The sequence below is a fragment of the Aotus nancymaae genome, unplaced genomic scaffold, assembly GCF_030222135.1.
Source record: "Aotus nancymaae isolate 86718 unplaced genomic scaffold, 86718_ANA_hifiasm-v0.15.2.pri h1tg000155l, whole genome shotgun sequence".
In the NCBI taxonomy this organism is placed as follows: Eukaryota; Metazoa; Chordata; class Mammalia; order Primates; family Aotidae; genus Aotus; species Aotus nancymaae.
Window position 1 is genome coordinate 1,809,559 of NW_026988570.1, and position 20,031 is coordinate 1,829,589.

The window sequence follows — 20,031 nt, forward strand, 5'->3', positions numbered from 1 at the left end:
TTCCTGCTGAATAGTGTTCCATACATGTTAATTAAATACTGTTGCTTATGTTTTTCAGTTCTTTCTTTTTCTTTCTTTCTTTCTTTTCTTCTTCTATTTTGTTTTGCTGTCCATAAGTTTATTGTCTTTATCTGAAAAATCCTCAGAGAAAATTGTTTGGTTTAGCTCTCAGCAGCCCGCTCCTGAGCTCTGAGGAAGCTTTCCTTCTTTTGAGCTACCCCATCTTTCTTCTGAGCAAGGGACATTTTGGGATGGTTCCACCTCTTCTTTTTAACTTCTTTCTTGGGCTTCTTTTCATAGGCTGGATTATCTTGTATAGCAGCATGAGCTTTCTTATACATCTCCTCCATCATGTCTGGAGCTGTGCTGTTCTTTATGTGTTGAGAGAACTGTTCTTGTAAGCATCTTCATCTTCTTCTATTAAGCAGTGCATGTAATCTGCAACATTCTGGCCCATGATGTGCTTCTTGTGTACTTCTGCATTAAATTCCTTGCTTTTCAGAATCATAACCAGGGAATCTTTTGGTACTGTGAGAGATAGAAAAGCCTCCATCCACAGCTCCCTTCAGGGAGCCAAAAACTTTATTGTCAGTGATAGTTCTAGCAAGGCCTGCATCCAAATAGCAGGTAAAGGTGCCAGGCTGATCATCAATGGTTTTCACATTGTATTCATTGCCAGTTACCTCCACTTGGTCTTCATAGATCTTGTTCATGCCAAACCTACTGAGAAGGCTGTGGGCCAGCAGCAGGCCAGTACAATACGCTGCAGCATAATTTGTCAGGCCAACCTTCACATCATATTTTGGCAGTTCGTGTGCATATGCTGCGCAGACTATCATATCCCCCTCTATATGGGCATAAGCATCTGAAAAATGATATCTCTGTTTGTTACATGAACTATCATTCTGTATTTGGGTGTGCTGTATTTATTTTTACCCTGTATCAACAAGTGTTTCTGAGCATAGTAATCAGTTTTACCCTCTCGTTGTCTTCCAAATTTCACTTGGTATCTCTAAAAGTAGGCTTTATTCTTAACAACTTTAACACACCCCATCCTGCAGAACAGAGATCCACGTCCGCAGCTTGACAGGAACCTGAAGGCCCAGCAGTGCCTGTTTTTCTGTTCTTTCATATCCTTTCTGATTTGCTGTCTAGTACTTTTGTTAGCCATTGAAAGAAATGTGTTGAAATATCCAACAACTATAATTATTGATTTGTCTATTTCTCCTTTCATTTCTATTAGGTTTTCCCCAGAACATCACAATATCACATTATTATTTTTTAACATATAAAAATTTGTAATATATGTCATCACGGTCTGGTGGTATTGATGTTTTACTCCTTTGAGTGAAGTGGAGAAACCTCACCTCCATTAGGTTTCTTTGCCCTCCTAACTTTTTAAATATAGTTGTCTGAAATATTTCCTTTACATGCATTGAGCAACACACTTCTTCTCTCCTTCTGTGACTCTAATAATACAAATGCTAGCTCTTTTGGTATTGCTCCACTGATCCCTGTGATTCTGTTCATTTTCTTTCTTCTCTATTGTTCAGATTGGGTAAATTCTGTTGATCTGGCCTCAAATTCACTGATTCCACTCTCTATCATATCTACTCTATTATTAGGGTCAAACTGCAAGTTTGTTAATTCAGTTATTATATTTTTAATTCTATCATTTGAATTTGGTCCCCTTTTATTTGCTTATATTTTTTCCATTTTAAAATTTGTTTTAAGATCATTTGTAGCACTTTTATGTACCTTTGAAGCACTTTTATAGCGGGTACTTTAAAATCCTTATCAAATAATTCCAATGCTGGATTCTTCTTGGTATCAGCATCTATTAATTTTCTCATTGAAGTTGTGATTTTCTTGTTCCTTTATAATAAGTGATGTTTTGTTGTACCCAGTGTATTTAGATCTAATATTATGAGATGATATTTAATCGTGAAGTGTAGTAAAAGGTCCTATTGGGTATATGTTCACCTTCCTACTGGGTCTCATCGACACCATGCTGGAGAAAAAGGAGTGCTGACTCACATTGCCTTGCTGCAGACAGGCGAGGTGCAAGTTCAGTTCCCTCTTGGCCCTGCTGACATCAGAAAAGGGAGTGGGGAAGTGGAGGGCCAACTACCCCCATCTCCCACCACCTCACTGTGCCTCATTGATGCTGGATGAGGTGAAAGCTCCACTGCTCACTGGCTTCTGCTAAAATAGGGGAGGAGGAAGGACATTAACTCCCCCACTTCATCCTATTTCATTACGTTGATGCCAGATGAGGCTAAAGGCTCAACTCCCCACTAAATCCCCTTTGGAGGTTGAGGGGGGCAGGGAGGGAAGAGCATCCACTAGCTCTAGTTTCTTGTCGTCATGTGGGTGTAGAGCTTCAGCTCCTCACTGGGTCCACTGACACAAGGGGTGGGGAGAACACAGAGTGGTGACTAGTCCCTGTTCATACTTCCTAGTTAGTCTAATCAATGTCAGGTGGAAGTAGGGACTCAGCTCCATGCTGGACCCCTGCTGGACCCCTGCTGACCCAAGGTGGGGAGCTGATGCACACTGGTGATGGGCTCCACCATAAGCCACTTCATTGGCTCTTGTTGCTGCTGAGTGGAGATGGATTCTTGCTGCTGCTGAGTGGAGATGGATTCACCACTGGGCCTTGCTGACACTACTCTGGTGGGGCATCTGAGCGCCACCTGCTTCCACCCGGAGAGGGAGGAAAGATGAGCTCCCTGCTCAGCCCCACTAAGGCCACTGGGTGGGGGATGGGAGTACTACCCCTGCTTCTGCCTGCTTCCTTATGTCAGGGATCCAGCGGAAGATCAGCTCTAAGAGAGGTTGAAATTGTCAATGGGGGTGGGGAGAGTGGTTATGTTTCTTGTTGTGTCTGGCTGGTGTAGCATGGAATGTAAATTAGTACAACCACTATAAAAAGCAGGATGGAGGTTTCTCAAAAACTAAAAAAAAAAAAACCTAAAAATAGAACTACCTTATGATCCAGCAATTCCATGAGTGGGTATTTATCCAAAGGAAAAATAAATCAATGTATCAAAGTTATACCTGCACCCACATGTTTACTGCAGCACTATTCACAATAGCAAAGATGTGGAATCAACCTAAATACCCATCACACAGAGAAATAGATAAAGAAAATACTATATATATACATAATGGAATCCTATCTGGCCATAAAAAATGAAATCAGTGCATTTGCAGCTACATGAATGGAACTGGAGATCATTACGTTAAGTGAAATAAGTCAGGCACAGAAAGACAAATATAGAGTGTTCTTACTCATACATGAGGGCTAAAAAAGTTGATCTCATCACAGTAAAGAGTTGAATGATAGATACCAGAGGCTGGGAAAGGAGTGTGGGAGGGGCTGTGGGGATGAACAGAAGTTGATTAATCGGTACAAAGATATAGTCAGACAGAAGGAATAAGTTCTAATGTTTGATAGCAGAGTAGAGTGTCTATAGTTAACATTATACTACATAGAAGAGAGGACTTGAAATGTTGCCAACACATAGAAATGATAAATACTCGAGGTGATGGACACCCTAAAAACTCTGAGTCGATCATTACACATTCAAGCCATGCAACAAAACATCACATGTATCCCTTATATATGTACAAATATTATGTATCAATAAAAAACAACAATTATGTTGCAGTAGCCTATGGTGTTCAGTCTGGTATCAACGCTGTACAGGTGTTAGCTTAGGAGTAATAGCCTCCACCACATAGCCTAGGTGTGGAGTAGGCTGTGCCATCTAGGTTTATGTAAGTGAACTCTATAATGTTCACAACAATGAAACAGCCTAAAAACAAATGTCTTGGAATATGTTCCTGTTGTTAAGGAATGCATGACTGTACATTTTTGTATCATTTTTACTTACCATATCATAAGTTTTAAATTTCTGTTAAAAATAGCACTCTTTGAAAGCACTATTTTAAAAGCTATATAATTCCCCACTGAGTGGCCAGAACATGATTTATCCTGTATAATAATTTTCCTATTGTTGAAAATTTAGATTCCAACATTATTGCTGTAATAAATAATGTACTGGTGAAAATGTTTGTGCCTTGGCCGGGCGTGGTGGCTCACGCCTGTAATCCAAGCACTTTGGAGGCCAAGGCGGGCGGATCACCTGAGGTCAGGAGTTCAAGACCAGCCTGACCAACATGGTGAAATCCCATCTTTAAAAAAAAAAAAAAAAGAAAGAAAGAAAATGTTTGTGCCTTAAAGTTTTCTGTATTTCAAGTTGTTACTAACTTAAAATACAGCCCAGAAGTAGAATTATACACAGTTCAACAGCAACATGCAAGAGGACCCCACTGTGCCAACATGGGGACTTCAACATACTTTAAAACATGAGTCGATTTGATTGAGAATGGAAAACAGCATTGCAGAACAGTCTAACATGCATTTCCTAGATCATAAGGATGCTAACCTATTCCAGTTCTTTTGTAAATTGGGTTTTCATGTCTTTTGCCTGTTCATCTTCTGGGGCATAGCCTTCCTAGTAGAAGAATCTTACTCACCATGTTCAAGTGGTTTTCTTAAACCAAAAAGATATAATTCAAAGTCAACGATCAGCTAAGAGAGAAATAATGTAATCCCCTGTTCAGCTGCAACAAATATCAAGTGCCTAATAGGAAGCACCTGCCAATTAAATAAAGCCATTAGATAAAGATAAAACCTGTGAAACACTTCAGACTTCTGAATAATTTTTGATCTTGAAAACATTTCCCGAATCTTACCTGAAGCATAACAACATTGTCACCTTCAAAAGTGGCAAGCACATCAGTGTCACACTTTAAGCCTGAGATTCGATTTTCCATCATGTAACCCTATTGCAGAAAAAAGAAAAAAAGAACACATTTCAAATTTGCAACCCCATCATTATACAGGACTCACATTTTCTTTAAAATTAAAAAATATACAGAAAATTGAAAAGAGGAAAACGATCATATGTCTCCTAGCCAGAATAACCACTGTAAGAATTTTGATTCCCTTACATTAACTTTTGGTTCAAGAATATTATTTTGGTGGTAAAAAAAAAAAGACAATTTGAAAGTGGTCACGTCATATTTCTGCAAAAGATTTCAATAAAGTAGACTGAGTTTTTTCCATCTCTCTTCCAAATTCTAATAAATGTCAAGTTACTAGTGATTATACCTCACTGTAAATAGGGGAAAGATGCTTCCCCACCCCCAGTAACCCTTCTGAAAATTAGCCTGTATACCTAAAAATTCCTTGGGAGGCAGCATAAACATCTTAAATTGCCACTCTGCATGTTAGTATCATTAAATACTCTGCACCATAAATTCTCACTCCTGCAGTTTTTTTTTTTTTCTTTTACTTCCTGAAATCCTTATTTAAATGGCAGCGTTGGCAGTGTTTCTGCACACAAACCAGAGAATCAGCTACACAGGAGAAAGTAAGTTCAGCTCCAAGCAAAACAAGAAGGAAGCAAAGCCTGTCTTTGTGTGGCCCCAGGCCCTTCCCCTTCTGAGGGCCTCTGTACTACCTCCTTCTTCCAGCTCTTTGTCTTCCCTGTGAAATCTCCAGAATTGTTCCCACTGTCCAAGCCCGCTTCCACAAATCACTTCTGCCTCTGTCCGTCACGCCAAAGCTGACTGTCCTGTTACTTCTCCCAGGAGTATGTGCAGTAAGCACTTTAGCTCTGAATATGGAATGACAAGTTTTGCCCCAATAACATTTTCAAGCCACAGAGGCCCGTGGGTACCCTTCATGCCTGGGAGACCTGCTTCACTTCTGAAAATAGCCACAGGAGTCCCAGAATCCTAGATTTCTGGGGTCCTGCCACCCTCAGAGCCCTGAAAACCTGTGAGCATCAGCCCTGCTCCTGTGGGGAGAGCCACCCTGGAAGGCCCGGCCACCTTTCCCTCTTCCCCATCAAGGCTATCTGGGCTGTGTTACCACCTGCAGTTTACAGAAGCAAAGGAGTTCTCAGCAGAAGCCTTAATTACGTTCATAAGGTTAAACTGATTTTGCTTATGGATAAGTAAATCAGTAACATTTCCAACCATAAGTTCACTTCCCCCACCCCATAATAATCACAGAATTAAAACTGCCTTGTGGGTAAACCACATAAAATCAGGTTCTGATGAAGTGTGGTCCTGCTACAGAGTGATTTCCCCATAAGGCTGCAGTGGAGTCATTTTCACCCTTCTCATTCTATCTATGCTAGATACTGTGCTGGGACTTCACATAGACTTCCTTTACCTCACAGAATCCCTTTTATCCTCACAATGGCCCTGTGAAGTAGGCATTATTCCCATTTTACAGATGAAGAAGTGAGGTTCAGGATTGTGTTGGAATGTTCTTGAATCATCTCTCAAGTTCTGATGTAGAAGATTAACACTAAATATACCACCTGACATGGTTTGGCTCTGTGTGCCCACCAAATCTCATATTAAATTGTAATAATCCCCACATGTCGGGAGAGACCCAGTGGGAGGTAACTGAATCATGGCGGCAGGTTTTTCCTGCCCTGCTCTCACAGTAGTGAATAAGTCTTATGAGATCTGATGGTTTTATAAAGGGTAGTTCCCCGCCACATGCCTTCTTGTCTGCCATCATGTAAGACGTGACTTTGCTCTTCCTTGATCTTCCACGATGATTGTGGGGCCTCCCCAGCCATGTGGAACTATGAGTCCATTAAACCTCTTTCTTTTATGAATTACCCAGTCTCCAGTCTCGGTATGTCTTTATTAAGCAGTGTGAGAACAGACTAATACACCACCTCAGTGTTGAGAAGCAGAGGTTATACCCAAGAAGCCCAGCTGCAAAACACTCAAAATACTAATGTTGAAGAAACAAAGTGCTTTTTTTTCCTGAGCATTTTGCTCTGCTCTCCTCCAGCAGGGGAGAGGGCAACAGGCTCTTTGTTGTTCTCTGACACTTTTTAAACTTACTTGCACCCTGCACTGAAAGCCAGGCAGCTGGGCTTTAACACGACAGGAGAGAGAATCTACTCAAAGGGCAGAACCAGCAAAAAGACACTCAGAAAACAGGAAATGGAGTTCCAGGAGCACAAAGATGTTCTGTATCAGCTCTTCACATGAAATATAATTAATTTCTCTCCTACGTGGAGAAATTCCACTCTGAGCTCCTCTTGTAGTTTGAAAGTCAAGTGAAACTATGTGTTGATTCTGGACTCTACCTGGCCCTTGAGAGCTGAGGTAACAAGGCTCACAGCCCTCAAACAGCTTGTGGACAACGGAAAATGAAACAGCTACAAGAAAAATAAAAGTCCAACCACGTGCGAGGCAGGGTTGTGGTTGTCATGTTGCTTCCCACTTGAAAACAACAAGGGTGTATTTATGATCTAATTTCTTTGGAATAAACCAGAAACGCCTGGCATCACAGAAGTATCAATCCTTGGGACCCTGAGGTGACCCATTTAGAAACTAGCCAGGCTTAGAAAGTCCTAGAATTCACGTCCTGGGTAAATGTGTATGCGGCTTACAGAAAGACCTATGGCATAGAGCAGTCACTAAAAGGGGCTTGCAGCCATCTTCTTGAGTGACTTAAATTCTACAGTTGAGGCCTCGAATTCTTTGGGGACAAATGACCATAAACAGTTTGTGCATGTGTGTCTGTGTCATTTTTTGATTAAAAATGAACATTTTGGAGCAGCACCATGGCGGCTGGCAAGAACAAGTGCCTTATGAAAGGCGACAAAAAGGGAGCCACGAGGAAAGTGGTTGATCCATTTTCTTTTCTTTTTTTTTTTGAAAGAAAAAGAAAGGAAGAAAGAAAGAAAGAAAAGAATGAAAGAAAGAAAGGAAGAAAAAGAGGGAGAGAGAACGGGAATCTTGTTCTATTGCCCAGGCTAGAATGCAGTCTAAAAATGGGTATTAAAAACCTCTTTTATGCCAACGATTGTGCTTAACAATGGAGACAGGAAGGAATAAGGGAAGAAAATAACAAATAAGCAGCCAACCAATATTTCATTTAAACCTGTCAAATGCTATACAATTGCTAAGGAGTGATTTACTTCCAATTATGTGATCGCTTTTAGAATAGGTGTGATGTGATACTGAAAAAAATGTATGTTTTGTGGATTTGGGGTAAAGAGTTCTGTAAATATTTGTTAAGTTTACTTGTTCCAGGTCTGAGTTAAAGTCCTGGATATCCTTGTTAATTTTCTATCTCGTTGATCTGTCTAATATTGACGATGTAATATTAAAGTCTCCCACTATTATTGTGTGGGAGTCTAAGTCGCTTTGTAAGTCATTAAGAACTTGCCTTATGTATCTGGGTGCTCCTGTATTGGGTGCGTATATATTTAGGATCCTTAGCTCTTCTTGTTGCATTGATCCTTTTACCATTATGTAAGATCCTTCTTTGTTTCTTTTGGTCTTTGTTGCTTTAAAGTCTATTTTATCAGAGATGAGAATTGCATCTCCTGTTTTTTTTTGGTTTAGTTTTTTTTTTTTCTCTCCATTTGGTTGATAAATCTTCCTCTATCCCTTTAAGTCTTTGTCTATCCTTGCACGTGAGATGGGTCTGGATACAGCATACCGATGGGTTTTGGCTTTTTATTCAATTTGCCTGTCTAAGTCTTTTGATTGGGGCATTTAGTCCATTTAAATTTAGGATTAATATTGATTTATGTGAGTTTAATACTGCCATTTAATGCTGGCTGGCTGTTTTACCCATTAATTTGATGTAGATTCTTCATTATGGTGATGCTCTTTACCTTTTGGTATGTTTTTGGAATGGCTGGTACTGGTTGTTCTTTTCTATGTGTAGTGCCTCTTTCAGGAGCTCTTGTAAAGCAGGCCTGGTGGTGATGAAATCTCTTGAGTACTTGCTTGTTCGCAAAAAATATTTTTCCTTCATTTATGAAGCTTAGTTTGGCTGGATATGAAATTCTGGGTTGAAAGTTCTTTTCTTCGAGGATGTTGAATATTGGCCCCCACTCTCTTCTGGCTTGTAGGGTTTCTGCTGAGAGATCTGCTGTGAGTCTGATAGGCTTCCTTTTGTGGGTAACCTGACCTTTCTCTCTGGCTGCACTTAGTATTTTCTCCTCCATTTCAACCCTGGTGAATCTAACGATTATGTGCCTTGGGGTTGCTCTTCTTGAGGAATATCTTTGTGGTGTTCTCTGTTATTACCTGGAGTTGAGTATTGTCCTGCCTTGCTAGGTTGGGAAAGTTTTCCTGGATAGTATCCTGAAGAATATTTTCCAGCTTGGATTCATTCTCTTCGTCACATTCAGGTACATCTATCAAACGCAGATTAGGTCTTTTCACATAGTCCCATATTTCTTGGAGACTTTGCTCATTCCTTTTTATCCTTTGTTCTCTAATCTTGACTTCTCATTTTATTTCATTAAATTGATCTTTGACCTCTGATATCCTTTCTTATGCTTGATCAATTCGACTGTTAAAACTTGTGCATACTTTGCAAAGTTCTCCTATTGTGTTTTTCAGCTCCGTTAATTCACTTATATTCCTCTCTAAATTGTCTATTCTCATTAGCATTTCATCAAACCTTTTTTCAAGGTTCTTAGTTTCTTTGCATTGGGTTAGAACATGTTGTTTTAGCTCACAGAAGTTTCTTATTATCCACCTTCTGAAGCCTGATTCTGTTAATTCATCACACTCATTCTCTATCAGGCCTTGTTCCGTTGCTGATGAGGAGTTGCGATTCCCTGTAGGAGGAGAGGCATTCTGATTTTGGATGTTCTCAGCTTTTTTGCACTGGTTTCTTCCCATCTTTGTGGATTTATCTACCTGTTGTCTTTATAATTGCCGACTTTCAGATTGGGTCTCTGAGTGGATGTCCGGCTTGTTGGTAATGAAGTCTTTTCTGTTTCTTAGTTTTCTTCCTTCAGTGGACGGCCTTCCCCCACAGAGCTGGACCTTCCGGGGTTCAGCTGTGCTTGCTGTGAAACTCTCAATCCTCGGTGCTTCCAATTGCTGTTTTTTTGGGGGGGCGGGGGGTTAGGACCAGCCAATCCCGATCGCCTGGCTTTCTATCTTAGAGCCTCTTCTTTTTTTTTTTTTTTTAGTTGATCGGTCGACTCTTTCCCAGGTGTTCTAGTCACCCACTGATAAGGCATCAAAATCTGTGTAGTTTCCTCTGCAATGACCCACTGCGCCAGCTGAAAAACAGCGGCGTTGAGATTCGTGGCGCTTTTCTGCCTGGGTATCTCCTGGTCTGGCTTCCCGGTTCAGTCTCCCTTTCAATCAGCTGAATGGGCGACTCTGCCTTCCCGGGGCTCCAAACGCCAACTAAAAGGGCGCCCAGTCCCCTATACTCCGCAGCAAGAACCACCACGCCGGGGCACCGGCAAAACAGCCGCACCGACCAAAAGAGTCGTGCTGGCGACCCTCGGTGCTCTTCCGCTGGGAATCTCCTGGTCCGTGGGCAACAATATTTCGTCTGGAAGTGTGGTGTCCACTCGCTCTCTGCGCTTTCACTGGGAGCTACAATCCTGAGCTGCTGCTAATCGACCATCTTGAATCTCTCTCCCGGTTGATCCATTTTCTAAGAAAGATTGCTACGATGTGAAATCACCCACTATATTCAATATAAGAAAGATTGGAAAGACGCTAGTCACCAGGACCCAAGGAACCAAAATTGCATCTGATGGCCTCAAGGGTCATGTGTTTGAAGTTAGTCTTGCTAAATTACAGAATGATAAAGTTACATTTAGGAAATTCAAGCTAATTACTGAAGGTGTTCAGGACAAAAACTGACTGACTAACTTCCATGGCATGGATCTTACCCATAACAAAATGTGTTCCATGGTCAAAAAATGGCAGACAGTGATTGAAGCTCATGTTGACGTCAAGACTACCAATGGTTACTTGCTTCATCTGTTTTGTGTTGGTTTTACTAAAAAATATAACAATCAGATACAGAAGACCTCTTATGCTCAGCACCAACAGGTCCGCCAAATCCAGAAGAAGATGATGGAAATCATGACCCAAGAGGTGCAGACAAATGACTTGAAAGAAGTGGTCAATAAATTGATTCCAGACAGCACTGGAAAAGACATAGAAAAGGCTTGCCAATCTATTTATCCTCTCCATGATGTCTTCGTTAGAAAAGTAAAAATGCTGAAGAAGCCCAAGTTTGAATTGGGAAAACTCATGGAGCTTCATGGTGAAGGCAGTAGTTCTGGAAAAGCCACTGGGGACCAGAAAGGTGCTAAAGTTGAACGAGCTGATGGATATGAACCACCAGTCCAAGAATCGTTTAAAGTTCAGACTTATAATAATGGCAAATAAAAAGTCTTATTTATGAAAAAAATAACTTTTTGTTTTTTTAATTAATTACTAAAAGCAATACACAAGCACTGTAAAAACAACAACAACAACCAGAAAATTTATTTTAAAAAGAAAGAAAGAAAAACGTCATTCACAACCTTCCAAGGCAGAAGGTAAATGGGTATCTGAGAAAAACCCCAAGAAAGATGCTCGGGATGGGACCAAGAATCACCAGGATGGAGGGAGGAGTTGGCAGGATTGGTGGGGGAAGAAATGAAAGACCCAGAAGCCGACAATGGAGCTGATCTGGGTAAAAGGGAGCCATGGAATGTTCTGAGAGGAGGAGGCCATGACTGCACATGGAAGGGACAGTTAGAGAAGAACTTCACAAGTCTTTACAGACCAGCATCACAGCGTGTGCCCAGAGAAGCATGGTCATGGAGGCCATTACCGAGGGTCAGCTTTCATATGCACCACATACAATGTGTCATTTCTACTTTTCACGTCGCATCACTCCAGTTTTCAGGATGAGAAAGCTGAAGTTCAGTGAGGTTTCCCTGAACCTTCTTGGGGTTCATTCTGGCCACACTGGCTTGCCTACTTCCCCGGGGTTTTGCAATCCTGTTCCACCTGTCTGGAACACTCCCCTCAGACCTCTGTGGGGCTCTCTGGTTTCGTTTTCATCTCAGGTCCAAAGTAGGTTTACTGCAAGGAAAGTGTCCCTCCCTCTCTGCTTAAAACAGCTGTCCCACCCACCACCTTCACTTTCTAACCCCTTGCCCTTCATTTAAGACAGGCAGCCTTATACTCCTCCCTTCTAGCCCCTGGATCTGGGCTGGGATCACCTGTGGCCTTGGGTAGCAATTTTCCCACCTGTCCCCAACCCCTGCCACGTGCTACTCTGGCCTCTATGTGGTGCCCAACTTTGACTCTGAGATCCTGGTCTTGCTTGGCCCTTACTGAACACAGCTAATGATATATGCAGTCATGGCTGAAAAAAGAGTGGGTAGAGAACAGTGAATGTAAACCTTGCCTCAGCTTCTATAGCTTGGGTTGCTGAATGCTGATACTGGGCAGTGTCCCAGCACCCTGATTCTCAGGGGTGATGGGGAGGAAGGCTAGAAATGGCACCTAGGGTTAACTAAAGCTCTCCCAAAGGATGTGAAGTGAACCTCTAATCAGCCCAGCATGGAGATGGCCACTCATCATAAAGACCAGGACAGGTACAGCTAAGGACAAAGAGGTGAGAGGGAAAGAAGAAGCCTCTCCTGGGCCCCAGTGACAATTGGCCATCAGCTCTTTTCAGGGGGAGGAAGTGGAGAAGGAGAAAACGAGGAACAAAGACTTTGCACTTAAAGGGACTTTGAGACAATGCCCAAGAAAAACAGGGTGACCTCTGAAGCTGAACATCACCCTAGGCCCCAGGGGAGCTGGGTCAAGAGCCAACAGCCTCCTGCCTGCGGCTCATGGTGCAGGGCAGGGCTGTGGCCTCAGGCTCAGTAGAGAGAGGGCTGAGTGCAGAGTCACATGGAGTTGCCCTGCAGTCCTCCATTAACCCTCTGCCATCTCCCTCAAACCTTGAGTCAACCCAAAAAGCCATCCACACTCAGCCAAGCAAGATTCCAAGGTTTCCCCTACTCTGTCCCTGGAGCTCCATCTGCCTGGGCCCTGTGTTTGATTCAGAGGCAACATATGAGGGGTCTTGTCTGCCTGGAGGGGCCATGTAGGCCTAGGCAAGTGAATCTCAGGATGAGGTATCTCGATCAAGTCTATTTTTGCCACAGGTAGAAAAGACCCACTAGCTCCCAGGGCAGGGTAAGGAAGGGCAGGGCAGGGCAGGGACTGCTCCACAGGGAGTCATGCCAGGTGCCAAATGTTTTCCTCTTCAGTGCAGCCCTCCAGGAGTCAACAGATGAGAACCTGCATCTGTCCCGGAGGAAGCATGGCTCCTTGGTGTCCCAGGATGCCCAGGGTCCTCCATGGCATCGTCCAGAGGAATCCGAAGCATTCTGGTGAAATTGCCATGCTTGCATTTCATGCTCTCCACTCCCACTCCTGCCACGGGGCATTTTCCTTCCATCTGTGGCCCACAGGCTCCCTCAGTTTCCTGGGGATTCGGTTTCATTTCTCTCAGTCTCTGAATTGCCTTGGCTTTAACCAGGGTGCCACAGATGCCTGCTCAGCAGAGGCTGCCACATCACACATGATCCACAGGCTTCTGTGTCCATTTGGAGCTGCCAACTGAATGGAAGCCTGGGAGTTCAGTTCCCTAAAAGCACATCCCTGTCCTTCCCAACTAAGGTGGTGCTGATTACAGCGTGAGGGCCCCTGAACCAATAGTGGTTGTTCCAGTTGTTAGGGACCATTCCACACACAGACTGGCCTGTGTGCTGGGCCAGCCAGGTCTCCCCACGGCTGACACATGGCCAAAGATGCCTTGCTAATGGTGCACGGGGCTCTCACCTCATATGTCTCTGTTGGGAATCTCTTCATTGCAAGACCTAATCACTGGGGCCTTGCTATATCTCAGATTAAAACTAAACGTGTAGTTGGAAGAGGCCTATAGAAAAGTATAGAGCATATGCTTGAGAGAGAGAGAGAGAGAGAGAGAGAGAGAGTGTGTGTGCACGTGCGCATGTGCATGCACGTACACGGGCACTATGGGCTACATTGTGTCCCCTCAAAAAAAATTTTTTTTTTTGAGATGAAGTCTTCCTCTGTCACCCAGGCTAGAGTACAGTGGCACAATCTCGGCTCACTGCAACCTCTGCCTCCCAGGTTCAAGAGATTCTCCTGCCTCAGTCTCCAAAGTAACTGGGATTACAGGCACCTGCAACTGTGCCGGGCTCCTTTTGTATTTTTAGTAGAGACAGGGTTTCACCATGTTGGCCAGGCTGGTCTCAAACTACTGACTTCAGGTGATCTGCCTACCTCGGCCCCCCAAAGTGCTGGGATTACCAGCATGAGCCACCACCCTGGCCCCCCACAAAATTCTTATGTTGAAATGCTAACCCCCACAACCTCAGAATGTGGCTGTATTTCAAAACAGGACCTTAAAAGGGGTAGTTAAGATTAAAGGAGGTACATGGGCAGCCCTAATCCAATACTGACTGGTGTCCTTATAAGAGGACATCAGGACCCACACACACACACGGAGGGACGTGACATAGGCAAGAGATGGTCATCCACAAGCCAAGAAGAGAGCCTCAGAAGAAAACAACCCTACCCACACCTGGATCCCAGGCTTCAGCTCCAGAGTTGTGAGAAAAGAAACTCCTATTGTTTAATCCACCCAGCCTGTGGCACTTTGTATAGCAGCCAGCTATACAGATGAATACAGAGTGTAGGAGGTATTATCTCAAACTGTGTCTGTTCATGACCAGAAATAAATCAATGTTAACTGCTTCTCCAATATGAACAAATCTTTTGGAGTCTAAGCCATCAACTCAAGGCACTCAGTAAGTAGCGCCTTAGGTTTTCATTACAAAATCAAAATTTTCTCTTTCCTACGTTGGACTCTTGAGTGGGGATATTCATTTGTATACTCTTGGTGGGGTCGATGGGTGGTGGGGAATAAAAGGGCAGTAGTGGAAGAAACAGGTTTCATCTGAAAAAAAAGTGAATAAGATTTTCCATGAGCTTCTTTTATTCCTAAGCAGGAGAGAAAGAAACACAGGCTAGACAGAGGGAACTCTAAACCCGTGTTCCAAATGCCAGCGGAATCCTCAGAGAGGGAAGCAGCCAGAACCTGGGCTCTGGGAAGCAAGCGCAGGCTCAGTAGACAGCTCCTCCGCGCTCTGCCTTCTGGGTTACATCGAGCCTCTTAGCAACTAATTGTGAATGTCATTAAGGTAGTGTCCCGTTTCAGTGAGAGCCCCACGAAACATATTTTATGATCCAAACTTTGTACATGGAAAGTTTAATATTTTCCTGCTGTTTTTAACATTGCTGAATTTTTTACTATATGATTACATTTAATAAATGTATCCGAACAAATTAGAAACAGGCGTTCTTTCCCCTTTTTAAACAAATGAGGGTATATTCTGTTAATCTGAAGAAGATGAAACAGATGAAATCAATCCTATCTTATTTGTTAGAGGATGCCAATTAAAAATACAGAGACTGACCCATCAACCAGGAAGCACCATGTCTTCGAGTTGCACTAACTTTACGCCTATGACCTCCACTGTGCCCAGCGGTGCAGAATCCGTATGTGAGGGGACCTGTGAGTGTGGAGATTCACTGCAACCTGTCCTGTGACGGCTGAAATCTGGGTTGGGTCTCATGAATTCAGAATTCTGAGTCCAGTGGAGTGATGGCAGGTTGCCCCATCCTGCCGCATGCTTTGAGGGGACCCTGTCGCTGCTGCCCTGCGCTCTCGGGATTTATTCACTGGACAGAGTGGGCAGGACAGGAGGGAGTTCCTTCATGGATCCTGTCCCCAAATGCATACCAAGGCTCCCTCCATCTTAGGCACTACGCTACCCATAGTGAACTACAGCCATGGCCCTGTCCTCATGAGAGAGACAGGCATTGGTCAGGCAGACAAACACAATAAGTAATTAAAAATCTGTGTCAAGTTCCAGAAAGGAAAAGGTGGGGGCAGGGAGGTTCTGTGAGAAAAAAAATATTAAGAGAAACCACCTCCAACCTGGATGCCAGAGAAGGTTTTCAGAGGGCTTACTTAATTTGGAAATGTAAAGAAGGGAATTCAGCCAATCTGGGAATGGGAGGACAATTGTTCCAGCTGAGGGAGCAGCCTATGCAAACGCCCTGAGGCATGAAGGGGCACAGAATGTCCAGGGCCTGGAAAGAAGGCTGGGCTGGAGGTGGTGAGTGAGGGGGAAGGGCCCAAAGAAAAGACTTTGGGAGCAGACAGGGGTCAAGTCACCCAGGGCCTCAGCAGCCATCTTGGGGATTTATTTTATGTTAGTTTAGGTGCAATGTAAACTTAAAAATAAATTGTAAGCTTTGGAGTAAGATTATTTGTGATTTTAAAAGATGACTCCAGCTGCTGAGTGGAGCACAGGCCATAGGTGGTGAGAGAGAGAGAAAGAGAGAGGGGTGGACTAGCTGGGGGTGGGGGATGGGGCAGACAGTGAAGGACTTACTGAGGGCTGAGAATGAAAGAGGCAGTCAGCACTGCACCATCCACCTACTTATTCACAAGAGCAAATAAAAGATGAGCAGAAGATTAAAAAGTCAACAGAATCAAAACTGCAGAGGCAGCGGATATTGATATAGCCTAATATCTCCTAGAAGGAGATAATGCAAAGAACATGGAAAACAATATTCAAAATGACAGTGGCAGAATGTCATTTTGAATATTCTGAATAAAATGTTTTGAATAAAATTGTTAGTGACACAAATCCACATATCTACCAACCTCATATGAATCCAAGAGGAATACAACCAAATTTATATTTATAAATATTGTAGTGAAACCATAGGTCATGACAGCAAGTAAAATATCTTAAAAGAAACAGAAAGAAAAAATAGATTGCCATGAAAAATTACTATTAGAAGCTGATTCCTCAGCAACAAAAAAACACAGAGGCAAAACTTCAACGTGCTGAGAGATAATAACCATCAACAATGAATTCTATACTGAACAATATGTAACATTTCTAGATTGAGATGAAACAGACAGATTCAGACAAAAACTACAGACCCACAAGAAATGGTGTTTAGAAGAATGTGCTCCAGAAACCAGGAAATGACTACAGAGATGCAAGAAGGAATTGTGAGCAAATAAATTGGTAAATGGCGGTAACTCTAAAGAGAAAAATGATTCCATATAACAATAAATATGATGGGTAATGTGTGGGATTAAAAAACACAGTATTGAAAACTGTGGAAAGCAAAAACAGTACTGAAGTAGTGGACAACAATAGTTTAGAGGATGGGACCTGGTGATTAGTTAAAGCAATCTAAGCTCCTCTGTTGTTCGGGAAAAGAATGCTAATAATTAACTTTAGACGTTGTAAGTTAAATGTGCATGTTAAAATTGCTAGGGTGACCACAAAATGAGCACAAGTAGAGTGAAAACCAGAAAAGGAAAAAATGGAAAGGAAACATAAACACCAGAAAGCTGTAAGTCCAAACAAGCAAAGATAAGACTCAACAAATAGAAAATAAGAGAGAGAAAGAAAACATGAATTCAAATGTATCAGTGATGACCATAATTACTTAGACTAAACACATTGATTGATTGTCAAAGTATCAATGAGATTGTCATGAGATTGTCAAGGTAAATTTAATTTTAAAAACAGACAAATGTTGTTTATAAGACACATAAACATAGAAAAGTTTTTTGATATTGTCAAGGTAAATTCAATTTTAAAAATAGGCAAATGTTGTTTATAAGACACATAAACACAGCAAAGTTGAAAGTATAAGGATATAACAGGTAAATACTAACCAAATGGAGGCTTTTGTCCTTATATTAATATCAGACAAAATAAATTTTAAGGCATTGCTTTTGATAAAGGGAGTCACTAAATAAAGATTGAAGACTCAATTCACTAGGAAAATATAACAATTTTAAGCTTATAAATATCTAATAATGCAATGTCAAATTAATGAGACTGAAATTGATAAAATTACAAAGAGACACTGAAATGGCCTGGATTTGTGTCCCTAACCAAATCTCACGTCCAACTGGAGCAGGAGTCTGGTGGGAAGTGACTGGATCATGGGGTGGATTTCCCCTTGTTGTTCTTGTGATAACAAGTGAGTTCTCATGAGATCTGATCATCTAAAAGTGTGTGGCTCCCCCATAACTTCTCTCTGTCACCCTTGCTCTGCCATGGTAAGACATGATTGCTTCCCCTTCACCTTCTGCCATGATTATAAGGCCACCCAACCCACGCTTCCTGTAGAGCCTGTGGAACTGTGAGTTAATTAAACCTTTTTTTTCATAAATTATCCAGTATCAGGTAGTTCCTTATAGAAGTGTAAAAATGGACTAATACACTGACAAATCCACTATCAACAGTGGGAGAGTTCAGCACACATCTCTCAATAATTGATAGATCAGACAGGCCAAAACCTCAGTAAGAACAGGGCATATTTGAATAGTGCTACTAAGAAGCTTGATCTATTGGTCACATTTGAAACCCTGCATCCAATTACAGAAGACACACTCCTTTGAGGCACACATGGAAATTGACCAGGCTTTAGCCATAGAACAGGCCATAAAACATTTTCAAAAAACCTTTATGACATCAGCCACTTCCTCTGATTATGTGAAATTAACTGAAGATATGTATCAGTAATTATAACAACAAGAACTGTAACTTTAAAAAGTCACTAGTATACAGTAGTTATACTCCCTAGCCAAACAGCCTGGATTTGAAGCTCTGCTCCGCCAACTCAGGAGCTGTGTGATCTTGGGCAACTTGCTTAAACTCCCAGTGTCCCACTTTTCACATACATAATATTGGGGTCAGAACAGTTCTTCTCTATAGGGCCATTGTGAGAATTTATGTTGATGAATGTAAAGTGTAAAGACAGATATTTGACATACAATAAGAATTCAACAAATGTTGGCTATTTTTTTAAACACCAGACATTAGAAAACTGAAAAACATGCTCAACTAATTCATGAGACAAATGAGTCACCATAAAAATTAAAATAAACTTAGAATCAATAAACTGAAAATCTTATATATCAAATCACAGTTGATATAACCAAAGCAGCATTTAAAAAGAAAAGTTATCACTTTAAATGCTTATAATAGAAAAAGAGAAATGGAGAAAATGAGATAAACTTCAAATTAAGATATTACAGGAGGACCAGGAGAATAAACCCAAAGAAAGTAGAAGAAAATAAGTAATGGCCAGGCATGGTGGCTCACGCCTGTAATCCCAACATTTTGGGAGGCTGAAGCATGAGGATAGTTTTAGCCCAGGAGTTTGAGACTAGCCTGGACAACATAGTGGGACCCCAATTTCTACATAAATTTAAAAAATTAGCTGGGCATGATAGCATGCACCTGTAATCCCAGCTACTTAGGAGGCTGAGGTGGGAGGATCACTTGAGCCTAAGAAGTCCAGGTTGCAGTGAGCTGTGATCGCACTATTGCACTCTAACCTGGGTGACACAGTGAAACCTTGTCTCAAAAGAAAAGAAGGAATAAAGATCAATAAAATAGAAAAGCCGGATATAGTAGAGAGGATGGACAAAGCCAAAAGTTTATTATTTGAAAAAATATACAAAATAGATCACGTGACAAGACAGCTGTGGAAAATAAACGATATTAGGAATGGCAAAGGAGTGTAACTACCCATACAAGGGTTAAAAAGAGAAAAAGGTACCATAGACTTTATGGTTGATACATTTTAAAACTAAGAAGAAATGTACAAATTACTAGGAAAATAAAAATTGGCAAAACAGACTCAAGAAGAACAGAAAATCTGAGTAGCTTATAACCAGGAAAGAAACAGAACCAATCACTTTACATGTTCTCAGAAAGAAACCACAAGGTCTGTTTAGCCTTGTAGTTATATTTGTACCAAATATTCAAGGAAGAGATAATTCAATTCTATACAAACTCTTCCAGAGAACAGAAATATAAGGAACACCTTCAAGTCATTTAATGAGGGTGATATAGCCTGGATATCCAAACTAGATTAAGGACACCCCTAGAAAAGCATAGCAGAGGCCAACCTCACTCATAATCACAGAGCAGAAAACCCTAAACAAATATTAGCAAGTGAAATCAACAGCTTTTTAAATATACAAACATACATCATGACTGAGTTGTATATTTC

The 20,031-nt window shown here is 41.8% G+C and overlaps 1 protein-coding gene and 1 pseudogene across 1 annotated transcript in view; both read right to left on the reverse strand.

Annotated features, from left to right (window-relative positions):
- Window positions 1–20,031, reverse strand: part of ACOXL (acyl-CoA oxidase like) — a 208,185-nt gene that overhangs the window by 147,829 nt on the left and 40,325 nt on the right. The window contains 1 exon segment of the mRNA XM_064371646.1: window positions 4,765–4,854. Within this exon segment, the coding sequence (XP_064227716.1) occupies window positions 4,765–4,854 (90 nt within the window).
- On the reverse strand, window positions 54–1,054 carry LOC105727641 (large ribosomal subunit protein uL18-like; annotated as a pseudogene).